Here is a 24,096-nt window from a genome sequence, read left to right on the forward strand (position 1 = left end):
GAAGAACCTGCTTCAGGAGCCAATGCCTTCGTAGTGGCCGCGTAGGGTTTCAATCATCACTGGTGCTGTTCATGCAGTGCTTCATTGGCGCATGGCGGATGCCTAAATGGAAAGGGTCACGGGATATATTCGCAGGTTTAAAGAAAACTGAGTCCAAACGATTAGGAGAGTCGATCTGGTGATTAAAATTCGGGAGAGCCCTTGAGGGCGGATAGTAGGGAGGTTGCTCGAGGGGGGGGCAAGGGACAAGGCCAAGGTTGGGCGTAGGCGGAGCTTCTGGGCAGCGCAGATGTCCAGCGACCGATCGGGTCTAGCGCCGCGCTGCCGCACGAGGCGCTGTCATTCGCTGTAGCGGAGAGTATACATGCATACAGTAGAGAGATAATGCAAAGCTATTTAACCGGGGGGGAGTGATTAATAAATTGGGTTTGGTTCTTATTTTTTAATGATATGCTACTACTAGGAGCAGTGTGGACCGTAAGTTAATCATTTTGAGATATGCAATGGTCCGAGTCCTACTAGACTCGAAGTAGATCGGATATATACCTAGGTAGTATACAGCATAAACTGCAGTATCACCTATCTACCACTAAGCAGGTGCACCTTCCACACCTTCCACATGGGGAAGACTTCAAGTTCAAGTTCGAGTCTCCGAGTCAAGATTTGCTCTTTCTGACTTCGGAGGTTTTAATAAATAATATACTACTAGTACTAGTACTAACCAATCTCTTCAAACCTACTTACTGAATAATAACTTGAAAACTCGAAGGAGAAACAATGACCTACAAGTACTAATACTACTAGTTAGTGGTACTAGTAAGCTTGACGAGAACTTGAAGTCTTAGCCCAGCGAGCCCGGGCCATAATCACTGGCAGTGAATGTTATCCCGGTCCTTCCAAGTTCGCACTTGGGCTCATTCACGTCGTTTGTCCCGTCTCAAGGTCCTATTCTCCTCATTCTCCTCTTTCTGCCCACTCCACCTCCCTCATTTCCATTTATCCTCGTCCCATTAACCCAACACAAGAGCTCATCCATCCAATACATGAACCATCTCATTCATATCCAGAAACTCTACCTTCTTCATGGCCAAGATGGAGGACATCCAGACCAGAACGCCCATCGAACCACGCTACAACAGGAGGTTCGGGGAGTATCTTGAATTCATTCTCCGCACGGTGAGCTAAGTTTCAACTCTACTTGCATGATCCCAGGACTTAGATCTAATCTACATATTATTCGTCCCACAGAATCCCAGCCAGCCAAGCAGCGACTCCGTCGGGGTTGTCATCCTCACCCCCAGCTCTTTCTCGGATCCACTTCCCACGCAGGAGAGCATAGAGGAATCCGATTACAATGAGCTGTCCGATACCGAAGCAACTTCGATCGACGAGGGCGAGCCTTTGGTTCCGAGCTATGACGAGACATGCATCTATTGCGAGTGGGAAAAGGCCGAGGCCAATAAACACACGGGGACTCCATGTCCATCTCATCACAACGAATCAACACGCGTCAACTTCAACGAGAATACACCTGACATCTTTTTCCCAGAGCAGCCCATTGGGAGATTTTCTAGAGTGTCGCGGCGGCTCCCCTTATGACATGTACTCGGATCGTCCCGGACGATGTTTGCCCCAAGAGCTTCCGCCTCTACTATTCCGTTGGTGGAACAAGAATTCGCATGGCCTGAACACTCGGACATTGTTAATGGCTGGAGCATTTGCTAAAGCTGAGTCGCCAGTAGAGCGCGTCATGCTAGAAGGCATGGGACGTGAGGATTTCCTGTTAGCCTTCAAGAACCATGTCACAAGAGAGCGAGTCGACAGCCCATTCATCTCCACTTTCAAATCTCCATTGGCACCGATACACAGAGCCGTCCGTCATCAAGATGGTGCGGTAATCTGTGTTATTGACCCTTCTAAGCTGGAGACAAATGTGTTCAAAGCCGTCCCTCTGGTTGAGATGACAAATACCACACTCAGGAGCTGGAAGGGATTCGGCGAGTACGAGGTTTGGGAGAAGATCGAGGGACCTGCAATTGTGTGTACATTTGACATCGGGACGCTGATGAGTATCGATCATGACAGTCCGGTCATCGGTGGATTCCTGCAACTTCCCATAATCTGCGGATATGGCACATGCAGCAACGCCCTACATGTCAGGCTTAAGAGTATCCTTAAGTCTCACCACGACCATGACATGGCATTGTCACGGCTCATGGAGCTACTTGAGGTTCCCGAGCAGTACCGGGCTTCAATGTGTCACTGTTTCAAGAAATTGAAAACTGGACACAGGAAGAATTTGAAGTATCTCGAAGTGTATCTCCACGGAACGAAGTGTACGTTCAGCCAGTGGATATACCGGTGCTCCCATACCCACTTCCATTCACACCCCCAGAAAGATATCGAAGGTCCGTGTCAGAAAAATCCTACAAGCCTCCGAGACGCGACGAGGACACTGAAGGGGAATCGAGCGAAGAAGAGAAAGGCTCCCAGTCCCCCGCGGCGCGATGCCCTCGACATGATACACCAAGCTCTGGATTTTCGGTTCAGGATGACAGTGATGACGAAGATGCTTACCGGAAATTCAATGCGAAGCAATTCAGAGCTCATCCACCCATCCCAATCGATCTTGCGGGACGAGATGAGATCGAAAAAACACCAAATGTGTCGGATATGGAGACGGTCAATGACTGGCCGTCGGAAGGAGAAGACTATCAAGTTTAGTTTTTGAGAAGTACTTGTCGGACTATTCAGAAGTGGACTTGGAAGCAAAAGGAGTATGTAAGCAATGGAGAATTGATTTACGAAGAAAAAATTATGGAGGCACACTACAATGTACTGCGTTGCTGTCATTCGGTCGTTCACTTAGGATAAGTAGAACGAGAGATATAGTGTATTTCTCACGTATATATACACTCATTTAAGATTGATAGTATAGTAATAGAGAGATGTGCCCGTCAATGTACCTATTGACCGCAGTGACGGGATTTCCAGTTACTTTTTGATGCATTGATATCCGAATTGTACAGCCACTTGCGCCCCTGATCGAAGCATTCCAAGGCTTCCAACAGATGTCCACTGGTAGCGCCTGTTAAGTTGTATAACCTGGAAGACCCAATTGGCAATTGAGCTCGTAATGGATTCCGTTTTGGATCAGCGATGCTTACTGTGGACACGCGGCCGTAGGCGAGGCTACTTTGAATCGATTTGCCCAACGTCGCATTGTTGGGACCAACTATTGCTTAGTAAGGATTCAACGCCGCCAACGTTCATACATTAACACTGGAATTCCTGCTAATGTGTATACTAGTTCCGAGAATTTGCTTGGAGCGCCGCTTGTAGACAAAACTCCTAATCTGCAAAAATGATTGTTGGCGGCTGTTTCTGTGGTAGGGTCCGAGTCGAAATTAGCCAGCCTATAGTGTCTGTAAGTTTGATCTAGTGAATCCTTTACTGACACAACATGGCCTTATTTTCTTTCTAATAGGCCCTATGTCACTGTCTTGACTGTCGCAAACTCACCGGGTCTCCTTACTCCTACAATGTCATCGTCCGAACTGCCGAACTACATGTCTCCGGCAGCCCAAAGGAAGTGCCAAAAACAGCAGATAGCGGGAATGACATCAGGAATTATTTCTGTCCTGACTGTGGTATGTATCGTGAGCGGTTGATTGTTCTTGAGAAGCTAGTATCTAATAGATGTGATAGGTACGCCGCTTTTTGGACGGAAGATCAACTCCGCCGGAGAACCTGACGAGACTACCGTTGTCCGGGCAGGGATATTGGACGATGCTGAAAAACTGAACGAACAGAAGCCGCAGGTGGAGATCTACACTGACACCCGATTAGAGTGGATCAGTCCCATCGAGGGGGCTAGTCAATTCAAAGGCATGTTGTCGCAATAGTTTAAAGCTTGAGATCTACGGAAGCGTCGAGATCAAGTTATTAAAAGATGTATCAATAAACGGAGGCAAAGTTGTTTATCAAAAGCTCTACATGAAGGAATCGAGATTCTCGTCATTATCTCCTTTCTCTCGTAGTGCAGCTCAAATTCGATGTGCAAGCTTCGAAAAGGCTTGCCGCCCTGATGGCCTTTGGCGTGACCTGTGAGCCAGGGCGAGTTGTACGGGACTTGTACGTTTCCATGGCACGAGGATGATGAAATATTTTTGCTTTTTGTGTGGATACACATTCTTCAGCAAGGTATCTGGGACATTGAAACTCGTAAACTATCCCGACCCCGTACAAGAAAATCCTTGATATCCAATTCAAACCGCTTCCTTCGCCGTATCCGAGCACCCAGCCTCTATTCAACGCTTAGAACTTGGCGAAAGACTTGACAGCCTTGCCAGTGCGGGGCAGAACGCGCAGGACGTTGAAGCGGACCTATAAAGTATATTAGTTAGACGCAGTTCGGGGAAAACAGGTGTCGTGGAATTGCGATTGTGGTGACAAGGCAGGATTTCCGAGGCGTTTCCAGGAATGCAATGCCATCCAATTCGCAGTTTCGATATGGATTTCAACGTACGGTCTTGGAAAGGGGACGGCACTGGCCGACGGTAACCCAGTCACCCTCAGCGACACGGAAAGCGGGGGAAACGTGGGCGGAGAGGTTCTTGTGGCGCTTCTCGTAACTGTTGAATCGAGTCAGTCAAATGGCCGATTAATTGGCCGGGGAGTCGATTGAGGCGTTATGGCACTGACCGGTTGTACTTGGGGACGTAGTGGAGGTATTCACGGCGGATGACCAGGGTACGGTGCATCTTGGTGGAGACAACGCGACCGGTCAGAATACGGCCACGGATGGAGACCTGACCGACGAAGGGGCACTTCTTGTCTGTTGGAATTGTTAGCTACCATATTCGATATTGTTGCCCGGGTGTCGGAGATCTTCGATGTGGCGTAGGTCCATTTTTTTCGAGGTTGGAAGGTGGAGGAACGCGATTACTCAAGACATCCAGCAAAGAATCAGGGCGCCAGAAGAAGAAAGGCAAAACTGGTCGAGAGTCTTCTGCGTGTCCCTATCCTCAACCACACTCTCGATTCCTGTCCATTGTCTTTATATCGTTGTCCCGTTTCCACCACCGAAAAAATGACCGCAACATCGTAGATCTCCTCGCTCCTGGCGTGGAATTTTATCGTAGGTCGTGCATACCGATGTAGGAGCCCTCAATAGCGGTCTTGGGGGTACGGAAACCCAGACCGACATCCTTGTACCAGCGGCGGCCGGAACCAACCTTCTTGGACTTGGACTTGGTCTTCGAGTTAAGGAAGATGTGAGGCTGCTTCTGGAAAGCGCGCTCGGACTGGACGTTCAACTCGGTCGCCATGGCTGCGGTGTGTTGGTCGACGGGGAAGCGATGGTCGAACTGCGGATGAAAAGATTGGCGGGTCTCGTTCGTCGAAGTTGAGGAAGACTTCGCTAAGTGCGCGGATGGTTGTGTGTGGCCACTAGTCCGTATTTGGACTAGCGTGGGCGGGTTAGGGCTTTTGAACCAAAACGGGTTTGTTTACAATCACGTGATTCAAGACGCGCCTCGGGAGGGAAAGCGTGACGGGGGTTGACTCCAATAGGAAGGAAAGAGAGGGGGGGAATGCGACTATTGAAGTTACTACCCTAGCCCGTCGGGGATCATCTGCACTCCAGCTTCAACCTCCCTCTAACACGCTATGCTTGGGTGATTACACCCCTGCTATCTTTGTCGCCAACATGTCTACTCGCGACACAGGTGCTGCGCGAGTACGCTCTCGCCGCTCTATTGCACATGTACCCCGATCTCGGATGACGTCTGGTCTTGATAAGGAGAATGCGACAACAGACATTGGCGCAGTGCCACCTTTTGAACCCAACACGAAGCCCACTATGAAAGATAAGAAGTCACGAAGTAAGAGTTTAGGACCCGGTGGACTGGACGCTTTGCAGAACTCCAATGGCAATCGACGCAAGGTAGGCAGCTTTTTCTTTGTCGTCTTACAAGCTTTCTTTCCACAGACGCGCGCGCGGAGAAGTATGGTGACATTAACGCAATCGTCTCATAGTCCACGGCCTCTTTTCCTCTCAAATCAATTCTTAAACCTACCGTCCCCGTATCGCCAGTGCGAAACATCCCATCGTTCGAGGAAACTCGTCGTCGCACTCCGGCTCGTAATGCGCAAAGCCAGGAGTCGAGCTGGGAATCTAGCAGTCAGAATCAGGAGGGCCTTTTGATCGACTTTGCAACGCCCCCTCGACCCGCCGCTGAAGGAGATGATACCGCCAATCCATTCGACACTTTCAACGCAACAACTGCGATCCGCGAGGAGATGGCGGCCACCAAGGAGCGTGATGACAAGGAACGTCGGGAGCGCGAACGCCAAGCTATCCTAGAGAAACGAGCGGCGCGAAGGAAGTCAATGGGTAAGTCCCATATTCCACATTGGACGACATCATTCAATCTGACTTTTACTAACACTATCTATACAGCGAATCGTCGTGTCTCATTTGCCCCGGAGGCTACACTGCACACCTGGAACGTGGTGGAGATTCCCGACGACTCGACATCTTCCTCTGCAGCAAACTCTACTCGACGCGCCTCTACTGTGAACAACTCCGAAGCCAAGGCCCAAGCACCCAGCCCTGCCAAAGAGGCCCCATCGTCACCTGAAACAGATGCTGGCTCAGATTTCGGTTTCTCGCCTATTCGTCAGCAAGATCTTGAGCAGATGCGAGGTCGGTCTGGATCCTCAGGCGAAGATGAAGGCCCAACGGAAATGTCATCCAGTCCATTTAACGGAAGCTCGCCAGGCAGCGAGGATACCGGCGCACAAAGCCTGGGAGAAGTGGAGGAAGATGATGGCCAGTCCTCAGAGTCAGATGATGGCTTTGATGCCGAAAGTACTGCTATGAGTATGGATGACATGACGGCCCGTTCCGGCGTCAGTGTACAGTCGGACGTTTCTTCTAGTTCGAGTTCCAGTGCTAGACTGAATGACGCATTGCGACAAGCTGCAAAGGAAGCTGGAACACAGGCCGTTGATGAAGAGGATGGAGAAATGTCGATGGAGATTGCAGACCAGGAAATCACTGGCGCTTTCCAACCCTGGATCAAGAAGGGCCAAAGGCAAAGCTTCGACTGGTCGGATATTAGTGCTCGACATGACCAAGAAAACATGGACCCATCCAAGGTCGCTTCGGAAAACGATGCCCCCGGGTCAGATGAGATGGACGAAGATGAAGAGATGAGCATGGACGTGACGAATGCGATCGGACGGATACTCGGTAAAACATCTGGTCATCGGAAGAGTGCCGTGCGTCGGCAGTCCACTGCACAGCAAAGCGAATACGACGATCAAACCATGGAGATGACAAACGTTGTTGGAGGAGGAATTGAAAGGGTCGATTTCGCCCAACCCGATCACAATGACAACGACAATGCCGACGAAGATGAAGAGATGACCATGGAGTTCACTTCGGCCATTGGAAAAGTCCTCAGCAAAGGACCGTCCTATGAACAAGGTGCAGAACAAGTTGCTACTGACACACCCAAGTCAGACCGCATGACCGACGATCAAGATAATAGTTCGGACGATGGGATGGAAATGGAAATGACCGGTGCAGTTGGTGGCATTCTTCCGTGGGGCAAGAAATCCAGGACAAATTCCAAGCAAAGAGGCTAATGGAACTGGAAGCTGAGTCCGGGCAATTGAACAGCTCTCCCTTTCAAGAGATCACTCAAAAGTCCCCAGCCAAGTCCCCAGCCAAATCACCTTTGTCATTTCAGGTGGCGGCGGTGGCCTCGGAGCATGGAAGCCCTAGCTTGGCGAGTGTCAAATCTCGGACTCCTCGACGTAGTTCTCTTTTGGGGGTATCGAATACACCAGAGTCCAACACCCCGCGCCGTTCGCCACGCAAATCACCCACGAAGAAACCATTAACACCTCCTAAGCAGTCTACACCTCAGACGAAGCCGGCCACACCAAGCAAGACACCCCCATCTGCAAATGTATCATTCCGAAGTGCTTCTCCAAAGAAGCTTTTCCGGCCTGAACTCCAAAATCAACGCTCCGCGGACAAGAAGAAATCACCCCGTCTCAGTATATTCGAACAGGACACAAATGGCGGATCGTCTACTCCTCGAATTGTATTGCAACCCCGAGAGGCACGGCGCTCTTCCGGCCTGGGAATTGACAAAGAAGGGCTTGGGTCTCCCCGCGTAGTTGCTCTACTTGACAAGCGCCTGTCACTCGGTGAAAACACACCACAGTTTGTTCCTCAGCAACAGCCGCGAGGTGGTGTGCGCTTTGAAAACCCGTTGAAGATGCAGGCGGACGAGGAAAGAGACCGCGAGGAAGAGGAGCTTAGAGAGGATGGGCATATTCAGCCTTCCAACTCCACGAGCAGCGATATTGGCTCAAATCTGAGGAATATGATTTCTAGCATGAGCCCGAAGAAGGGCAAAATTGGAAGTCGGAAAAGCCTCCATGTTGGTGCTGCGCGTGGCATCCTTGGCAAGCGACCAGCTGAACTTGACTTTGACGAAGACGAAGTCGAGAATTCTCCCAAACGTCTCCGTGGCCATGACGTGAGCCCTGTCAAGGCAGTGCGACTTCCGGGCCCATCACCGGCCAAGAAAGATCCCACCCGGCGATCGATTCTCTCTCCTGTTCGTAGGGCTCGGAGCTCCTCGCCGCTCAAGGGTAGCACCACTCCCACCCAGTCGCCGCAGAGTGCCTCGAAGAAGGGAATCACTCCTCTGAAGGAAGGTGTGGATTCTCTTCATATTGCTTCGGATCCTCAACAGCCAGAGCCAGAAGAGGGCCTCCCTGACCACGAGCTCGAGCCTGACGTAGAGCCTATTCAGCTGCAGGATTTCCTCAACATGACCAATATTCATTTCATGGAACTCACCACCACGAAGAGACGACACACGACTGCGCCTGGAAGTGCTACTAGGAGGTTGAGCAGACGGTCTGGGGAGCACGTTCCCAAGGCAGGAACGTTCACCTTTGATGACTGCGTGGCTGCTGGACTGTGCACGGTGCCCATGCTGGAGTTATATCAACACGTGAGCTCTTTCCCGCTTTCTAGATTCCGAATTCTACTAATCTCAAGCTCATTTAGTCCTGTCGCGAGTTGAAGTCGTATATTTCCGAAGGCCGTCAAGTCATTCGATCCATTGAGGCCGAAACCTATACCGAGAACCCTCCCCTATTCCGGGAATATATGACGGCCCCACCAGACATCCGAGTGATCATGGACAACCAGTTCCGGAATGTGAAGACACACGCGCGATTGTTGAGTAAGGCGACGTGGTATGAGTGGCGAATGAAGTTGCTTGAAGGTCTCAAAGAAGGGCTTATCCGTCACGTGGATGACATGAAAGCCGATGATGCTTTATTGTCTAAACGCGAGGAGATTCTCAACAATGTCGTTCCTCCACTGGTAGAGAAGCAAGCATCTCTCGAACAAGAAGCGGAAAATCTGAGGCAGCTGGTTGAAGAAATGGAAAGCTGTGATCAAGATGAGCTGCGTGGCACGCGTGAGAAGCTTTCCACTATTGATGATGAAATCGAGGCCAAGCAACGAGAACTTGAGCAGCTCCAGGCAGAGGTTCAGGAAAAGACTGAGATCATCGATGCAGGGACCGAGATGAGTAATGAGTTTTTGGGTGAAATCCAGGAAGCGGAGCGTATCAAGGAGGAGTGTCGTGGGTGGAGTGCTCGCGACATCAATGAGCTGAAGAACTCTGTTCAACGTATAGAGCGCCAGACCGGTTGGTCAATCCTCTCTGCCTCTTCCTTGCAGGAGAAGTCCGCCAATCCAATGTTGGCCATGTCCTACCAGGGCCAGCTCCAGATCAAGTTTCACCCCGGCGCATTTGCGACGAAGATATCCAGCGACACAGAGAAGACTAACCAGCTTCTCGAACTGAGCTCCGTGAAAGGCAAAACAACCTCACCGATCGCATATTTCGCTCTCAAGTCGATGCAACAACATCTCTCTACAATAAACCAATCCAAAACCGCCCCGAACGAACTGCTCCGCTTTATCTCCTCCGCCTGGGATCGCACCGTGGGCCTAGAGAACGAGGCCCGCATGCTAGAATTCTGCGGCGTCACTCGCCTCACCCTTTCGGAACCAAAGAATTCGTCTCTCTTCATACGTGCCCGCTGCACCCTCCTCGGCAATGCAGCTGTCCCCTCCACTCCTAGCCGTAAGGCTTCCGCAACAAAGAAAACCGGCGCCAAGCGAATCGACGTTGACTTTAACGTCCACACACGCGTCAGAGCTGGGAGCGGCGAGGCCAAAGAAATTGGCACCTTTGATTTCCACATCGATGCCATAGCGACGAAAGTCTACGGCTTCGGCATAGGCAATAAGTCGGGGTTGTCAGGCGAGGAAATGGAGGGTATCCTTGGCAAAGGACTCACCCCAGGGACGGGGCACAGCTTGGCAATGGTGTTTGGTGCAAGGCTGTGCGTATGCTTACGGGATCTGCTTTTTGAGTTTTATACCTAGGTGACTTTCATTTTTTACCTTGTTTTTTAGTCTTCGTTTTTCGTTTGGGGTGAATGGGATCATTTGGTGGGAACTGGGATGTCGGACTGGATATGGAATGGAATGGGATCCGGATGGAGACTAGGAGTTTGGTATTGGAATTCTTCACTTGCGATTCAGCGACCATTTCAATGATTATTTTATTCATTCTATTCACTTGATATATCAATTCCCGTCTATGCAAGTAACCCCAGCTTGATATTGGAGTTCATTAGTCTTGTTGACAAGTAACGTTTAACTAACTAGTTGACTAGCCGTGGTAGGGGTTTCTGAAGTATGTGTTGTAGCTCGCCAAGTGTTATATGCGAAATCATGGACAGAGTCAACCGTCCAGTCAATAAGAAAAAAGAGATGGGAAAGAGAAGCGCTAGGAGTATTTCATGAAAGTCATCACACGCAGCGCCAAATTGAAGCGCGGGCCGAGAGGATAAGATATTGTCACCATCCAAAAAGAATCCACCTGCAAACCCACTTGCAGGAAGGAAATTCTATCAAAAAAGACCCAAAAACCCCTGCGGCCAATGATCAGGATCCTGATTAGAACCCTGCGTCGCAGCAGAAGGCATCTGCGAGTAATCCATACTATCCGTACCGAAGGGGAGTTCCGGATTGATGGTTGCTGTGTGAAGGTCATTCTGCGACGGGCCCTGGTTTAGGAATGATTCGGCGTCGAGGATCGGCATGGGCATTTCCTGGCCTGTGCCGGCTGCTGCGATTGCTTCTGTGGGGAAGAGTCCTGACCAGAGATTATCACCATACTCCCAATTCGCTGTCAGAGGGATCTGCCAGGATTCTGGGATCGATGCGCTTTGAGTGCTTGTTTGGGAGAAAGGAGATTGATTTGGGTCTAGTGGGGAGGAGTTGGTTGTGTTCCCTTGTTGGTCGGGTAGATGGGTCTGGGTCTGCGGCCAGGGCATTGCGTTTAAGTTGGAGGCGTTGGGGTTCATGTTGCTCAGGCCGAGTCCAGGGTAGTTTGAGGGAGGCGGTAGTTGGTTGGGGAAAGTTGCAGTGGAATAGTCGGTTTCACCGGGGCTCATAGGTACGACGTAGCCCGAGGAGTTGACTGGTGGTAGGCCTTCGATGGATTCTGGAATTCCAAAGTCTGCCATGTAGGAGCTGGCTGTTGCGGACGGGTTTGAGGCGCGCGGCGTGTCGGACGTTTGGTAATGGTAGGATCCTGCAGCATCGGTGTTCATTGATGTTCGCAGGGTTGTGGGACGCGGACGAGGTTTGGGCTTCGATGCTGATGCCGTGCAAGAGAGATGCCTTTTTGAGGTGGGTGGGTGCTGGGCCTGGTCATTATCTTCTGGGCTGCGAGCCCGTTTCTCATGCTTGGCTACTACTAGCCGGGCGGTGCGCTCCAGATACCCGCAGACTTTGGCCATGAAACCGGCGTAATTGGCAGGCCCGTCACCCGGGACGAGCGTCGCGAAGAATGTTGAGGCCATGTTGAGAGCCTGGAGGTCATCGCGCACTGACGAGGAGTGGGTGTCTCGGAGGATATTCGAGAAGATGGTTGCGGCGGCAAGAAATACGTAGTATAGCAGGGACCTGTTATAGTTCACGGTTAGGGATGGGCGAGCCTTTGCGGTGGAGAATAGCCGCTTACCAGATCCATGCAATATCTCCCCATGGCATATTATTGACGAGTTTCAGCGTATCTCGCGCAGCAGTAACACAAATGACAGCCGCTTTAGACGCTCTCGCCTTGCTGAAAGACTTGAGATCCTCTGGCTCATCCTCTCGAGAAGATATTAAGAAGCTGAGAAGGAGGGGTATTCGATGAATCATGATCAAGGCATTATAATAAACCAGGTGGAGACCGATGGCTCCAAAGCCAAATAGAAAATCGGTCTGAGCAATTTTTCGCTCGGGTGCTTCGAGAGGATAGTCCTTTCTCCACTCTTCGAGCTCTGCATGTAGTTCCTTCACGACCTTGTAGGTTTCATGGGGAGGCTTCAGCATTGCTTTGGCGGCATACAGTCGACAGAAAATGCGGCTCTTGATTACTGACATTCGACAAAGTTGGCGGAAAAATGTGATGCTGGTGGCCATCTCAGGGTTCTTTTTCTCTTCCTCCAGCTCCTGTGGAAGAGGCACATCGAAGTCATCGGGGTGTTGCGATGGGGCATTTCCAGCCCTTAGGCATGTACTGTGAGTCATTCTTTAGTATATACTTCAGTATTCAGTTTGCCTTGGATCATCTCATACCTTTGGTCCACTGTAAAGGCAACCCAGAATACGCGTCGTCGTTGTTCCTGATCTGTGAGGCTCAAATCTGGCCGGTGGATGTTTCGGTGTAAGCCCATTCGCTGACAGGACCGCATGGCTGCGGTGGTGAACGGCATTGCAGACTGGGTGCCGGAGTTTCCGCGAAGAAAAAAGGCCTGTAATTGTTGTTAGCTCCAAAGGACCGTGGTGAAACCTGAGCAATGCGCAAACTTACCATGCTCATTAACGCCTGGACACTCAAAAGATCAGTCCGTCGCAAGGCCAGCTCTGTGAAAACGGACATGGCATTCTTGAAATACATCCGAGCCCTTTCACGGTCTTTCTCCGGTTTCAAGCTATTCGAGTATCGAAATTCATATGCTAGGCAGATAACCATATTGATACTGGCCCATCGCGCTGCGTCGTCACAGGTTTGCTGAGTATATTGCCACTCAACCATTTTCATAAAGGAACCCTCATGGAAGATCGGAAACAGTCTATTCGCCGACCGAAAGTAGTCATTAATGAGCGAGAACACCTCCAATCGCGATGGGAGAGGTCGGTAAACCTGGGAGGCGAAGAGATCGTGAAATACATCTGGCCGCCACGTGCCCCACGGACTATCGTGAACGGAGTCAGTGGAGAGAAGACGCAAGAAACTGAGATCGCCAGTTTTGCTCTTGATCCACTCGATGCCTCCTCTTGAAAGAATTGACAATGAGCAGGACCTTCCAAGATAACGTGGATCGTCGCTATTATGCGCTCGGAAGATGGGCGTACCCTCGAGGTCACCGCCGGCATCATGTTTATTCAATTGATGGCCAGTCTCTGATGAAGTATTTGACTCAAACGAAGGGCGGGAAGTGCTTTCTGAAGATCCTTTGGGTTGATCAAGTGCCTCCCAGTTATCATTTAGGTAGCCATCGTCATCAGAATCATAATTATGAGCAACACCGTTGCCGTCGCCGCCGACATAATCATCACCAACATCATCTTCATCTTCATCGAAATGATCATTAGTCATGTCGTCCTCAGGCAGGACACCAGCCATTTTCAGCAGCGCCTCGACTTTCTCCAGGCGAGTCTTCAAAGATTGCACGTATTTGTCTCTGTTGATGATAAGCAAAATATCCCTTTTATACAATGGTTGGAAGAGGGAGATCTACCGTTGCTCCTCCCGCTGCGGCTGCGGCTGTGGCTGGATACCAGGAAAGACGCATTGGGAGCCACGCCGGGTGCACTGTACACAGACTAGATTCAAGTCATCGAGTTCACATTTCGTCTTCTTCCGATAGCACATATCACAGGCCTGGATAAAGTCATCCGGTTAGCACAATCATCACCAAAGCCTTCACCACCATCACCATCGCCGTGGCCATCGGTATCTCCGGATGGCGGAGGCGAGTCACAATGCCGTTTCTCTCTTTTGCACAGGTCCAAGAACGCGACATACCCTTTGACTTCGTCTCCGCCCAGAGGAGCTGGAGACTGCGGGGGTGGAGATCGTATCCATGCCACCGGAGGTTATGCCATGAGATTGTAGCATTGCGTTGTGCATTTTCCCCGGGAACTCCGCGTTTTACGCCAAGACTTTGCCTAGCGGGCGCCAAAGGGAATTCGGGAAAGCGCTTTAGCGCGAATATATTAGACGCTGGATCATGGGGAATTGCCCTGAAATATCCAGGGACTTATTGGGGCTCTGGTTTAAATTGCGGAAGTGCTGGCGAAGACTCAACTGCGGTTGCCACAATGCTCGGAGGTTGGCCCCCTCCCCTCGGAGTCCGGGTGTGCCGATTCCCGACTTCCGTTTGGTGGGGGAAACTGCTGTACGAGGTACACTGCGGGTATTATGTTAACGTTTATTTTACTACCTTGGGTATTGTTAGGCTCTATCCTTAATTTATTCAAAATGTTCCTTTGAAATCTGGTTATACTAGCAGTATCATTGTCTATTATATACAAATCTCGGAAGTCTAACGAGATGAAAGCCTACAAGTACATGCACAGCTTATTAATAGCGCCTACAATAACCAACTTCCGAGTCAAGTTTAGGACAATGTGACAATAGGTGATTATAGTGAGACTATGAATATCTCTACTGTGAGTATGCAAATGCTATGGGCATCTGTTGAAAAGCAAGCTTTAACTTTAACCTAGATAATAGTATAAGGTACCACTGCCTCAAGCTGCAGTATATATTCATGTTGAACTCTAGTAAGGCGACAAGTAAAAGCGAGGATATTAGTACAGTGTATAAGGAAAAAAATTTAGCTATCGTAGTAGAGAACATGAGGTTTTGTTCCATTGAGTTAAGGACAGGTGATCGCTGATCGGCTAATGCTGGAACTATTGTTATCAAAAAGCCAAGGTGGTGTAGTAGTAGCACGCGTGAGTCACAACCAAAAGGGTGCCTTCAAGCATTCAAACTTTCAACTTTCAAGGGGCGAGAACCAGGGTCGAATCCTGGCCTTGGCGTATCTTTTTCTTCTTTCCCTTTCTGAGTATACTGGTAGCTTATTCTAGCTGTGATGGTTTTCCTTTTTGGCCGATTTTCTACATTTTGGTTAAGTCCATAGGCCTGAAGAACCTTAGCAAATTTCGAAAATAACTGGATTAGTATATTTATACTATCTTTACCAAGGAGACCGCCTCTGCCGATGCTAAACTACATCGATCGACTGTTAGTGAGCATACTCCTGACGTACGCAGATCAACGCAGCCGCTAGTATGTCAGTAATGAAGATAGCCAGTATTAGACGTAAATAATATGAAATCTGAATTCCTGCCCATTTATATACTCAGTACCCTAAATTGTAAGCATAGCTTTGCTGAGGGAGGAGGGAGTGACGGGGCCGTATAGGGAACACTCGTCATCCTGGGACCCTGGCAGAAACAATGGGTCTATGGAGGCTGTAGATAGCGGGGCTAGAAACAAGTGGGATCAAAAGAAAACATAACCTGCACCGACCACTCCAATGCCCAGTCCAAGCTAATCTCCATCGCACAGATCTACATGAGCTTGTTATCAGTAGCCTGACGAGACCTAACCCCGCAAGCACGCGCAGCTTACAAATAGCTCCTCCCCGCAGCAGCCAACCTTAGGAGAACGTTGATAAAAGGCATTGGGTGACCACAGTAAGACTGCCGACATCTCTACTGTGATCATCATGCGCGCAACGACCGTGGGAATCATCTCCATTGGAGATATGGGACTGGGGATAGCCAAGCTACTCCAATCCCACGGCTTTCGCGTAGTCACCGTCACTCAAGGCCGGAGGTAATGTTAACTTGAACCTTTACTTATTACCTGACGCCTGGCACGTTACCATCTTACATATATTTGCATCTTACCACTGGAGGAAGTTCCTACTCATGCTAATCTAAATTGACTGTTAGTGAGCATACTCTTACGCGGATCCGCGCAGCCGCTATCGAGGCATTCCCCTCGGACCACGAACTGGTCGTTCAGGCCGACTACATTCTCTCCATTGTACCACCCCGCAATGCATTCGTGACGGCTGAACGTGTCGCGGAAGCCTGCAGACAGCCCGAGACGCAATCACAAAGAGAATTATTGGAAGATGTCAACGGACAGCCCGGCCGAAGCCCACTCTACTTTCTCGAACTCAACGCTACGCCCGCCCGATCGGCCGAGGAGACAGCGGCTCTGTTCCAGACCCAGACCCAGACCCAGACCCAGGATCAGGACCAGGACCAGGACCAGACACCGCGGAGATCTGTTCCAAATATCTTTCTCGATGGTGGAATTATTGGGGCTCCACCGACGCAGCGGCCGGATGGATCGTGGAAAAAGCCTAGTGTGGTAGTCTCGGGGACAGTGGAGAACCCTACGCCAGCAACTTTCACCGAGCTGGCGAGAGCGCTGAATGTAAAAGTAGTATCGGAACGAATCGGGGCTGCGTCGACGCTGAAATTGACGTTCGCGGCGCTGACGAAGGGACTCACGGCGTTGTCGATATTGTCCTTCTCCACGGCGGAGCGGGAGGCGGTGCTCCCGGAATTACTGGCACACTTGGACGAATATTCGCCCGCGACGGCAGGGTTGGCGCGGTCTGGGGTGGTGGGAATGAGTCCAAAGGCATATCGATGGGAGGAGGAGATGCGTGGGATTGGAGAGACGTTGGATCGGGAGGGTGGGTGGGATGGAGTGGGAGAGAGGGTGTACGGCGGGATCGCGGAAATCTACCGTACGGTGGCGGAGGAGACGATCCTCGGCCAAGAACGAGTTGGGCAGCGGGAGCGAGGGACCAGTGTCGAGGACGCGGCCCAGATTATTGCTGGACGTAAAGACTATAAGGGGGGATAGTGCTGCTGGATAGGTGGATCGCGATCGGTGCAAGTAGTCGGCTCGGGGAGAAGAAGCTTGTCAGCCGGGGGAGGGGGTCGTATATCAAGGCTAGTACGAGCACAGTAGTACAGTTGTACAGTACAGTAGTACAAGAAATCTCTAAATGTCCGGATTATCGGTACGGAGTAGTCGTACTTCGTGAAGACCATGTGGAAAGCCACTTTACTTAAGACTCTAGGACCGCGTCATCTCCGGGAAGTAGGCTTTGGTAGCGTAGCGTGGGTACCTGTTACAATAGGGACGGTGGAGACGGGGCCGAGGCACTGAGAGCAGTCAGGAGGGAGTGGGAGGGAGTGGGAGGGAGTGGGAGGGAGTGGGAGGGAGTCTGGGGATGGAGATGATGGAGATGGGATAGACTATGTAAATCATGTACTCGTACATAGTATACTAACTAGTAACTAGCATACTTATATTCTAGTTTATACTACACTCTAGTTATACAATACTACTAGTAATACTATACTATAGTATAATTCTACCACCGTACACTGTATACTGTACACCCCAGGCGGTCAATCAGCGTCCCGATGTCGTGATTTCGCCCATCTATCAGATCATCGACTAGCAGATCTCTTGCGTCCGCCATCGTCACGCCTTCTCCTCTTCGCTCGTGGCTTTCCCCCTTGTCACGTCTGGTTCGGTCTCCCCCTTTTGCCTTTTTTTTCTGATCATCTCGGCTCTGATTCGTGGTTCGGGTGGCGCGTTATGCGACTGGCAATGGAGTAGCCCATCGGGATTACCTGTGCCATCATTACACATTGTCTCAACTCCCACTCCCCTCTCTCCCCAGTACCTTGGTCACTACGTATTCACTGCCCACTTCTTGAAATCGTGTACACGGAAAGACCTAGGGCATACGGCATATTCTCTCCCTCTGGCTCTGCTGATCGGGAGAACCAACCCTAAGCATCCCCATACCTCTCCTCTTTTACTCTTTTCCTTTTCCCCTTCCCTTTTCCCTTTTTTAACTCTTCCCTTCCCCATCCATCCCCATCGCCTGTGTCCCTCCAATATCATGCCGGAGGAACAACCAAGGCCTGCGGGCCCCGGCTTCGACAAAATTGAAAATTTCAATTTCCTACTGTCGCGCACTGATCCATCAGCCAAGGGTCGGCAATATTCCTTTGACGGAGATACTGGGCTGGTCCCGTTCGCCAATGTGAACATAGATTACGATCAGACTGAAGGCATGGGCGGTCTGTCTGTCAGTTCCTACGACAGCATTGATGATGACCGCGCCTCTCTGGATCTCCGAGGATATCCTTATCACGGTATGTTGTGATTGATCTTCTTTTTTTTTTTTGATATTTTATACTTTTTTTGGAGGGAATGTATTTTGCTTTTGCATTTCTTGTGTTGCCAGAGGTTGCATCTCTTGCGCCATCGCAAGGCTTGATGGTTCGTGCCAGTTGGGCTGGGCGCGCTTCTCGGTCGGCACTTTCAATGCTGGGACTGCAAGTCATGTCTTATTCTGAATTCCATTCTGCGTATTCTTGTGGTCTTTTCCTCCCTTTGGATCAGGGACATGGACCATGCCCTGGGTCTTCAACGGTTTAACGGTCAGCGGTTCCCCTTAACCGCTAACCCGTCCAAACCTTTGACCACCATTCCCACACCCACTCCCATCAGAGCTGCCAGCACCAGCTGCCACCGATCTGTCTGCACGATCACATACGATCTACCCCGGACAGTCCAACTGCTCCATTTTTTGGGTTTTGCGAGCTCGTGCTCATCGAGGCAGCCGGGATCATCATCAGCTAGCGAGCACGCAATCCCGCATGCAAATGACACGCGCAGCGTCATGGCTGTGGATGGCTGGCAGCCAACCTGAACCCTTATTGCCTATTCCCTCTTTTCTCTTATTTCCCCATTTTCTGGCCTATTCGCGAGATGACCATCTCCTCAGCCTCGGAGGGCCCTGCCTCATCTCTATTTTCACCTCCATTTCCTCCTTGAACCTTTGCAATTTCCTCCCCTCCTGCTCTTCTCTTCTCTTCTCTTCTGTTTCTTCTCGGCGACTCCCTCCTACAACCTGACGAACCCCTTCTCCCCTCCATCATGTCGTCCTCTCGAGGGTATCGTCGACCAGACCGCTTACTCCCTCCAGGTCCTACTGGCGACAAGTCTATCAATTATTCTATTCCCGACCACATGATGCCCTATTCGGCTCACTCTATATATCCTCCTGTTCCTTTTGCGCCCGATGAACTCGGTCACGCTCCAGGACAGTTGACTCCATCGGATGTCTCATCGTCCATCTCCCCGCCCAACGGCATCATGGGCAACACCAAGTACTCCACCTCCATTCCCGGGGACCGCATCGCGGCAGCCCTGGGCCAAGAGGAAGGTGTACGGGGGGCCGCAGAAGAAGACCGTCGCCGCCGCAATACAGCTGCGTCGGCTCGCTTCCGCCAGAAAAAGAAACAACGCGAACAAGTCCTTGAACGTACCGTTCGCGAGACAACTGAGAAGAACGCCTCCCTCGAGGCCCGCGTCGCCCAGCTCGAGATGGAGAACCGCTGGTTGAAGAATCTTCTCACAGAGAAACACGAGGCAACTGCTCCGCGCTTGCCGGGCGCTCCGCAAGATAGTTCTGCCTGGAGAATTCCAAAGGAAGCACTACTCGCGGCGGCCAAAAACATATTCAGCCAAAAAAGAAGGGCGTCGGCACTGATGAGTAGAACTCAAAATCAAAGCTGCCGTCCCTTTTTTTTGCTATGCTTTTTGAGCTTCTTCATTTTTCTCTCTCTTTTGCTGTCGTCCTTCTCTCTTGAATACTGTCTGCGAACTGCTCGAGTCTGATCCCGTTGCGCGTTTCATGTATCATCTCCTTGCCCACCCCGTCTGGTATGACGGGCCTTACTTTTTGTTTTACCTATTTGCGCGGCTCCGCTCCACAGATGGTATGTGGTAGCGGGCCATGACGATGTCACGACCTTTCTCCAATTCTCGTTCTCCACTCGGCCCTTGCCGACCGTGGCTTCTGCGATTCTCAGGGATGGTCCTCTTGTGCTCAGAATCGGAGTCTTTCTTTTCCTTTCTTTTTGGTTTGGTTTGGTTTGATTTGGAAAAACATTTGATCCTTGACTATTACCTTTCTCTATCTCTCTCCCGTTCCTATACCCGGGCTTTCCTGTCTCTTCTATCCCCCATCTCTCCTCTACCTGGGTCTTCCTTCGTCCTCACACAGGGAAATACTATAGGATCTGTTTCTCCTTGCCTTACCTTCCTTATCTTTCTCTCTTTGTGGATTTCTTTCCCCGGCATGCCCTATCCAGGCCAGGATAGGTGACGATAAGATGCGATGTGGGTGATATGGATGTGGTGTGTTTGTGGTGTGGTGTTAATGTTGTTTTGGATTGTGTCGGTGCCGATGGGCTTTAGCTATCGGTTTGCAATGTTTCTCGCGGGTCTGCTTTTTCCCTCGTTCTTTTTTCTCCTTTCTCCGTTCTCGGTTCTTGTTTCTCCTTTTTTCCTATCCTACCGGGTTGGATTCGCAGTTTGCACACAGAAATGATTGCTCTGGACCGGCGTGTCCTCTTCTTTTCATTCTAGTCCCTCGTAATAGTTACACCCCTTGTAGTTCTAAGTATTAACTGCAACTACGGTAGCTATCATACATAGCAGAGCGAAGAGGTACTAACTATTACTCGAAACTAATCCATACTGCATACTAGACCTGGGTATAAAAAAGACTTTAATCTATCTAGTCCGCTAGGTCCTATTATATCATATTGAAGATAGAGATCAATTGAACAAATTCATTAACACCTAATTGATTACCCATCCATCCACAAACAAAACCCCAACACGAGATGGTATTACATTAAGAAAACAAGACAGGGAAAAAGAAAAGAAAAAAAAGCACAGTCACAAGCGCACATTCAAAATCAGAGGAATCGTCAGCACAAAAAAACCCGTTGCGTATTCTGGCCATGAGTTGACGCCATCCCCGCTCTGGAAGAGGTAATAAGGCACTAGGGCAACAGGGTAAGAGAGGTAATAGGACCAATATGTCATCAACCCTTTTTTCAATCAAACCTTACCGAGCGTTGTCGTCGGGACGTCGAAGATCGCCAGAGAATCATTTCCTTTTTCTTTCTTTTCTTTTCAAATAATTCGAAGGTTCAAGAAAACCAATTGGCTGTAGCCCGGACGACTTGACTTGACAACACCGACCCCCCGGCCCGCCCTGATCATTCCCCAATGGGTCTAGAGCCGAACGAGCACGACCAACGGATGCTATATCACGACATTGCGGCGGTCATCATATCATGCGGAGGGGCACATAAGGAGCGGAGGCAACCGCCCATTACATCAAACGTGATAGGCTTGAATAGAGAGACTTGACAGAATTGCGTGACCACTTTAACTTGGACCCTCCACGCCATATCCTTCCGCCCCGCGATAGTTCGATAGTTTCTTGGATGGTTTGGTTGCCAAGACGCCTAGCACCTGGTATGTATAGTCCGGAGTCTTATATTCACGGACTAGCCGGCTGCAAGGGCTGCATGTTACCCACATCTGGCGATCCTGGTGATTTCCTGGAGCGGGTAAATGCAAGTGCAGGTGCAGGTGCAGGTGCAGGTGCAGATGCAGATGCAGACGCCGGAATAGTCCCTTCGAGAGATATCCGCATACCGATGTCTATGCGATGCGATGACACACACCATCGGGAAGGCAGGAGAAACGTGGGATAAATGAATGTGGGGGTGAATGTATGGTGGAGGATCTGCGTGCAGGTGCAGTTGGAGGCACAGACAAGACGTGATTGCAGAGCACAAGCGAAGCCGTGAGATTCGTGACAATAAAAAAAAGGAGAAAAAGAGAAGGAGAAATGGACGAGAAGGGTTTAAGGGAAATAAGACACCAAGACAGATCGAGTAGGAGAGTAACAAACGCATTAACAAACTCAGGGACAGAACAGAAGCAAAGATTCTGTATCACGTCACCTAAGCAGCAATGGGCTCCCGCTCCTCCTCGCGTCCTCGTCCCTCACCGTCCACGGCGCTGAGACCATCCTCGTCTACATAGCCGGGGTGCTGGTCAGCGGGGAGCCAGGAGTCACGGTCTCCAGTCATGGGCTGGTCCTGAGTGGAAAGATCAACGCCCTCGCGGCTCTTAATGGCGTTGCGGTGGCGCTGGGAAAGAGTGCGCGAGCGCTGCGAAAGGCCGGACTTGACGACGGACTTGGAGGTAACCCAGTTGCTGAGCGCATCCTCGCAGTCCTGGATGATGGCCTTGCTGGCATCGTAACCGTCATAGGCGTGGCGGGTCTCGCCGGGTGTTACGGGGGTGTCGTCGATCAGGTCCAGGAGGTGCTTGCCGTAGCCGGCGATGATAGCGACCTTCTCGCAGTGTTCGCGGAGAGCATCGAATTGGTACTGGAAGGCTGCCTTGACCTTTTCGCGAGTGATGTTTGACAGCTGGGCTTCGGCGACTAGGGATTCGGCCTCGGCGCGGACGAGTTCCTGTTCCAGGACGACGATGCGCGGCGAGTTGGGGTCCTTGTACTTCAGCTTGGCGATCTCATCGGTGATCTTTTGCTTGCCTGGATTGGGGTTAGCTTTTTGAGGCTGAAAGAAAGGGCCATGATTCATGCATGGTTGCTGGGGTGCGCATACGGTCTCGGCTGGGCTGTACGGAAGCCTCGATGTTGCGGATGCTCTTGATGGTCACGCGGTACTGGTCATAGCGGTCGACGAACTGATCCTCCAGCTCACCGATTTCGTAGATCAAGACACCGAGCTTGTCCGTGACATCCGATACGTCCTCGTCACAGGCTTCGCCCCAGATGGACAATTGTTGCTAGCGGCTCGGTTAGCATTCTCTTCTCCATTCCTGCCCGGCAATTTCCCGGATTAATGGATGATCAATGATCGACATACAGCGACTTCCATGCGCTCGCGCGCGACGAGCTCCATACTGCGCATGACGTTCTTCTCCATCTTGACGAGTTGCGACAGCTTGCGGGCGAGATCAGGCCCGAAGGCACCCGCGGCATTTTTGCGGAAGGCGTGGCCTAGATTGTGGACGTATTAGCGATGGCGGATTCAAATTGGAAATCAATCTCTGTGTGCTCGTCCCTCTCGACCGTCTGCGCAATTTTGATCCGCGAAATCCACTTGGAATTGGGGGTGGAGCGGAGCGGGAACGCGGGAGAGGCTGGAGATCCCGACCCGATCAGGCAGCATTCGGGAATTATCCCCCTCATGGTCCAGCGCTCTGGTCGCACCAGGTAGGAGTGTCGGAGTCACAACAGATATCTCATCTCACTCACCGATGCCTCCCTTTCCGAGCCAGCGGTTCGATTTGGTGGTGGACATGGGTGGTGGGGGGGTTCTCGACCTGAGCGGCGGTCGGAACGCGCGACTGGCGCATAGAATAGGTGCGATGCATATTGGTGAATTAATGCGAGGTTGAGTCGGGTACGAAGGTGGAGGACTCGAGGTGGTGCGGGTGATGGAGGACGAAGCGAGGTACCTGCAGAGTGGAGGGAGTTAAAGGTCTTGGATCGTAAAAGGCGCAGGACAATAGGAGAGAGAGAGAGAGAGAGAGAGAGAAAGAGAATCTTGCGCAGTAGTGACGTGAGATAAAAAGAAAGAAAAAAGGAGGGAACTCACGTTGAGCGGAGCAGGGCGGAAATCGAGCTGCAACCGGAGATCGACACAGGGGTTTTTCAGGAGGAGAATAGTCGAGGGAAGAAGCGTGGGAGTAGATTATTAGGGGAGTTGGTGAGGATGAGATTCCCTAGTGACGTCGTAGAGCTGTACAGCAAGTGCCACTAGTCTACAGTAGTCTACTCACAGTCTACTCACAGTCTACTCACAGTCTACAGAGTACTGGTTGCCCCGGAGAAGGCGGATCAAATGGTCCCCTCCTCAACCACTAATGCGAACGCTAGAAAACCTTCAATTGACCTTGCTACACCTTCCAATGGTTCGATCGGGGCCCGCAGACCCGCAGTAGCACCAGCTTG

General features: G+C 50.9%; 8 protein-coding genes across 8 annotated transcripts; 5 read left to right on the forward strand and 3 right to left on the reverse strand.

Moving 5' to 3' along the window:
• Positions 1-1,600: 1,600 nt before the first annotated feature.
• On the forward strand, positions 1,601-2,724 carry N7509_009344 (uncharacterized protein; the record flags this gene model as incomplete). Its single annotated transcript, XM_056633981.1, has 2 exons — positions 1,601-2,340; positions 2,442-2,724. 2 exons carry the CDS (start codon positions 1,601-1,603, stop codon positions 2,722-2,724), a joined length of 1,023 nt encoding a protein of 340 aa, XP_056484601.1.
• A 640-nt stretch (positions 2,725-3,364) lies between these two features.
• On the forward strand, positions 3,365-3,905 carry N7509_009345 (GFA family protein; the record flags this gene model as incomplete). Its single annotated transcript, XM_056633982.1, has 3 exons — positions 3,365-3,427; positions 3,488-3,650; positions 3,709-3,905. 3 exons carry the CDS (start codon positions 3,365-3,367, stop codon positions 3,903-3,905), a joined length of 423 nt encoding a protein of 140 aa, XP_056484602.1.
• A 412-nt stretch (positions 3,906-4,317) lies between these two features.
• Positions 4,318-5,398, reverse strand: N7509_009346 (40S ribosomal protein uS17; the record flags this gene model as incomplete). Its single annotated transcript, XM_056633983.1, has 4 exons — positions 5,156-5,398; positions 4,705-4,837; positions 4,529-4,634; positions 4,318-4,386 (listed from the first exon to the last, which is right to left on the reverse strand). The coding sequence occupies exons 1-4, from the start codon at positions 5,328-5,330 to the stop codon at positions 4,318-4,320; spliced, it is 483 nt and encodes a 160-aa protein (XP_056484603.1). The 5' UTR covers positions 5,331-5,398.
• A 312-nt stretch (positions 5,399-5,710) lies between these two features.
• On the forward strand, positions 5,711-10,498 carry N7509_009347 (kinetochore-microtubule binding complex subunit SPC105; the record flags this gene model as incomplete). Its single annotated transcript, XM_056633984.1, has 5 exons — positions 5,711-5,947; positions 6,040-6,397; positions 6,464-7,600; positions 7,669-9,044; positions 9,101-10,498. The coding sequence occupies 5 exons, from the start codon at positions 5,711-5,713 to the stop codon at positions 10,496-10,498; spliced, it is 4,506 nt and encodes a 1,501-aa protein (XP_056484604.1).
• A 530-nt stretch (positions 10,499-11,028) lies between these two features.
• On the reverse strand, positions 11,029-14,306 carry N7509_009348 (transcription factor domain-containing protein; the record flags this gene model as incomplete). The annotated part of the gene is made up of 6 exons (XM_056633985.1): positions 11,029-12,088; positions 12,147-12,689; positions 12,749-12,924; positions 12,984-13,881; positions 13,915-14,057; positions 14,202-14,306. The coding sequence occupies 6 exons, from the start codon at positions 14,304-14,306 to the stop codon at positions 11,029-11,031; spliced, it is 2,925 nt and encodes a 974-aa protein (XP_056484605.1).
• Positions 14,307-15,915: 1,609 nt separating this feature from the next.
• Positions 15,916-17,075, forward strand: N7509_009349 (Dehydrogenase multihelical; the record flags this gene model as incomplete). The annotated part of the gene is made up of 2 exons (XM_056633986.1): positions 15,916-16,025; positions 16,145-17,075. 2 exons carry the CDS (start codon positions 15,916-15,918, stop codon positions 17,073-17,075), a joined length of 1,041 nt encoding a protein of 346 aa, XP_056484606.1.
• A 1,057-nt stretch (positions 17,076-18,132) lies between these two features.
• Positions 18,133-19,919, forward strand: N7509_009350 (bZIP transcription factor; the record flags this gene model as incomplete). Its single annotated transcript, XM_056633987.1, has 2 exons — positions 18,133-18,388; positions 19,225-19,919. The coding sequence occupies 2 exons, from the start codon at positions 18,133-18,135 to the stop codon at positions 19,917-19,919; spliced, it is 951 nt and encodes a 316-aa protein (XP_056484607.1).
• Positions 19,920-22,069: 2,150 nt separating this feature from the next.
• Positions 22,070-23,516, reverse strand: N7509_009351 (Eisosome component PIL1/LSP1 family protein; the record flags this gene model as incomplete). The annotated part of the gene is made up of 5 exons (XM_056633988.1): positions 22,070-22,668; positions 22,742-22,925; positions 23,006-23,139; positions 23,212-23,342; positions 23,398-23,516. 5 exons carry the CDS (start codon positions 23,514-23,516, stop codon positions 22,070-22,072), a joined length of 1,167 nt encoding a protein of 388 aa, XP_056484608.1.
• Between the last annotated feature and the right edge of the window lie 580 nt (positions 23,517-24,096).

The sequence above is a fragment of the Penicillium cosmopolitanum genome (genome assembly GCF_028827165.1).
Source record: "Penicillium cosmopolitanum strain IBT 29677 chromosome Unknown utg000009l:1.0-9042332.0:1.0-9050551.0, whole genome shotgun sequence".
Lineage (NCBI taxonomy): Eukaryota > Fungi > Ascomycota > Eurotiomycetes > Eurotiales > Aspergillaceae > Penicillium > Penicillium cosmopolitanum.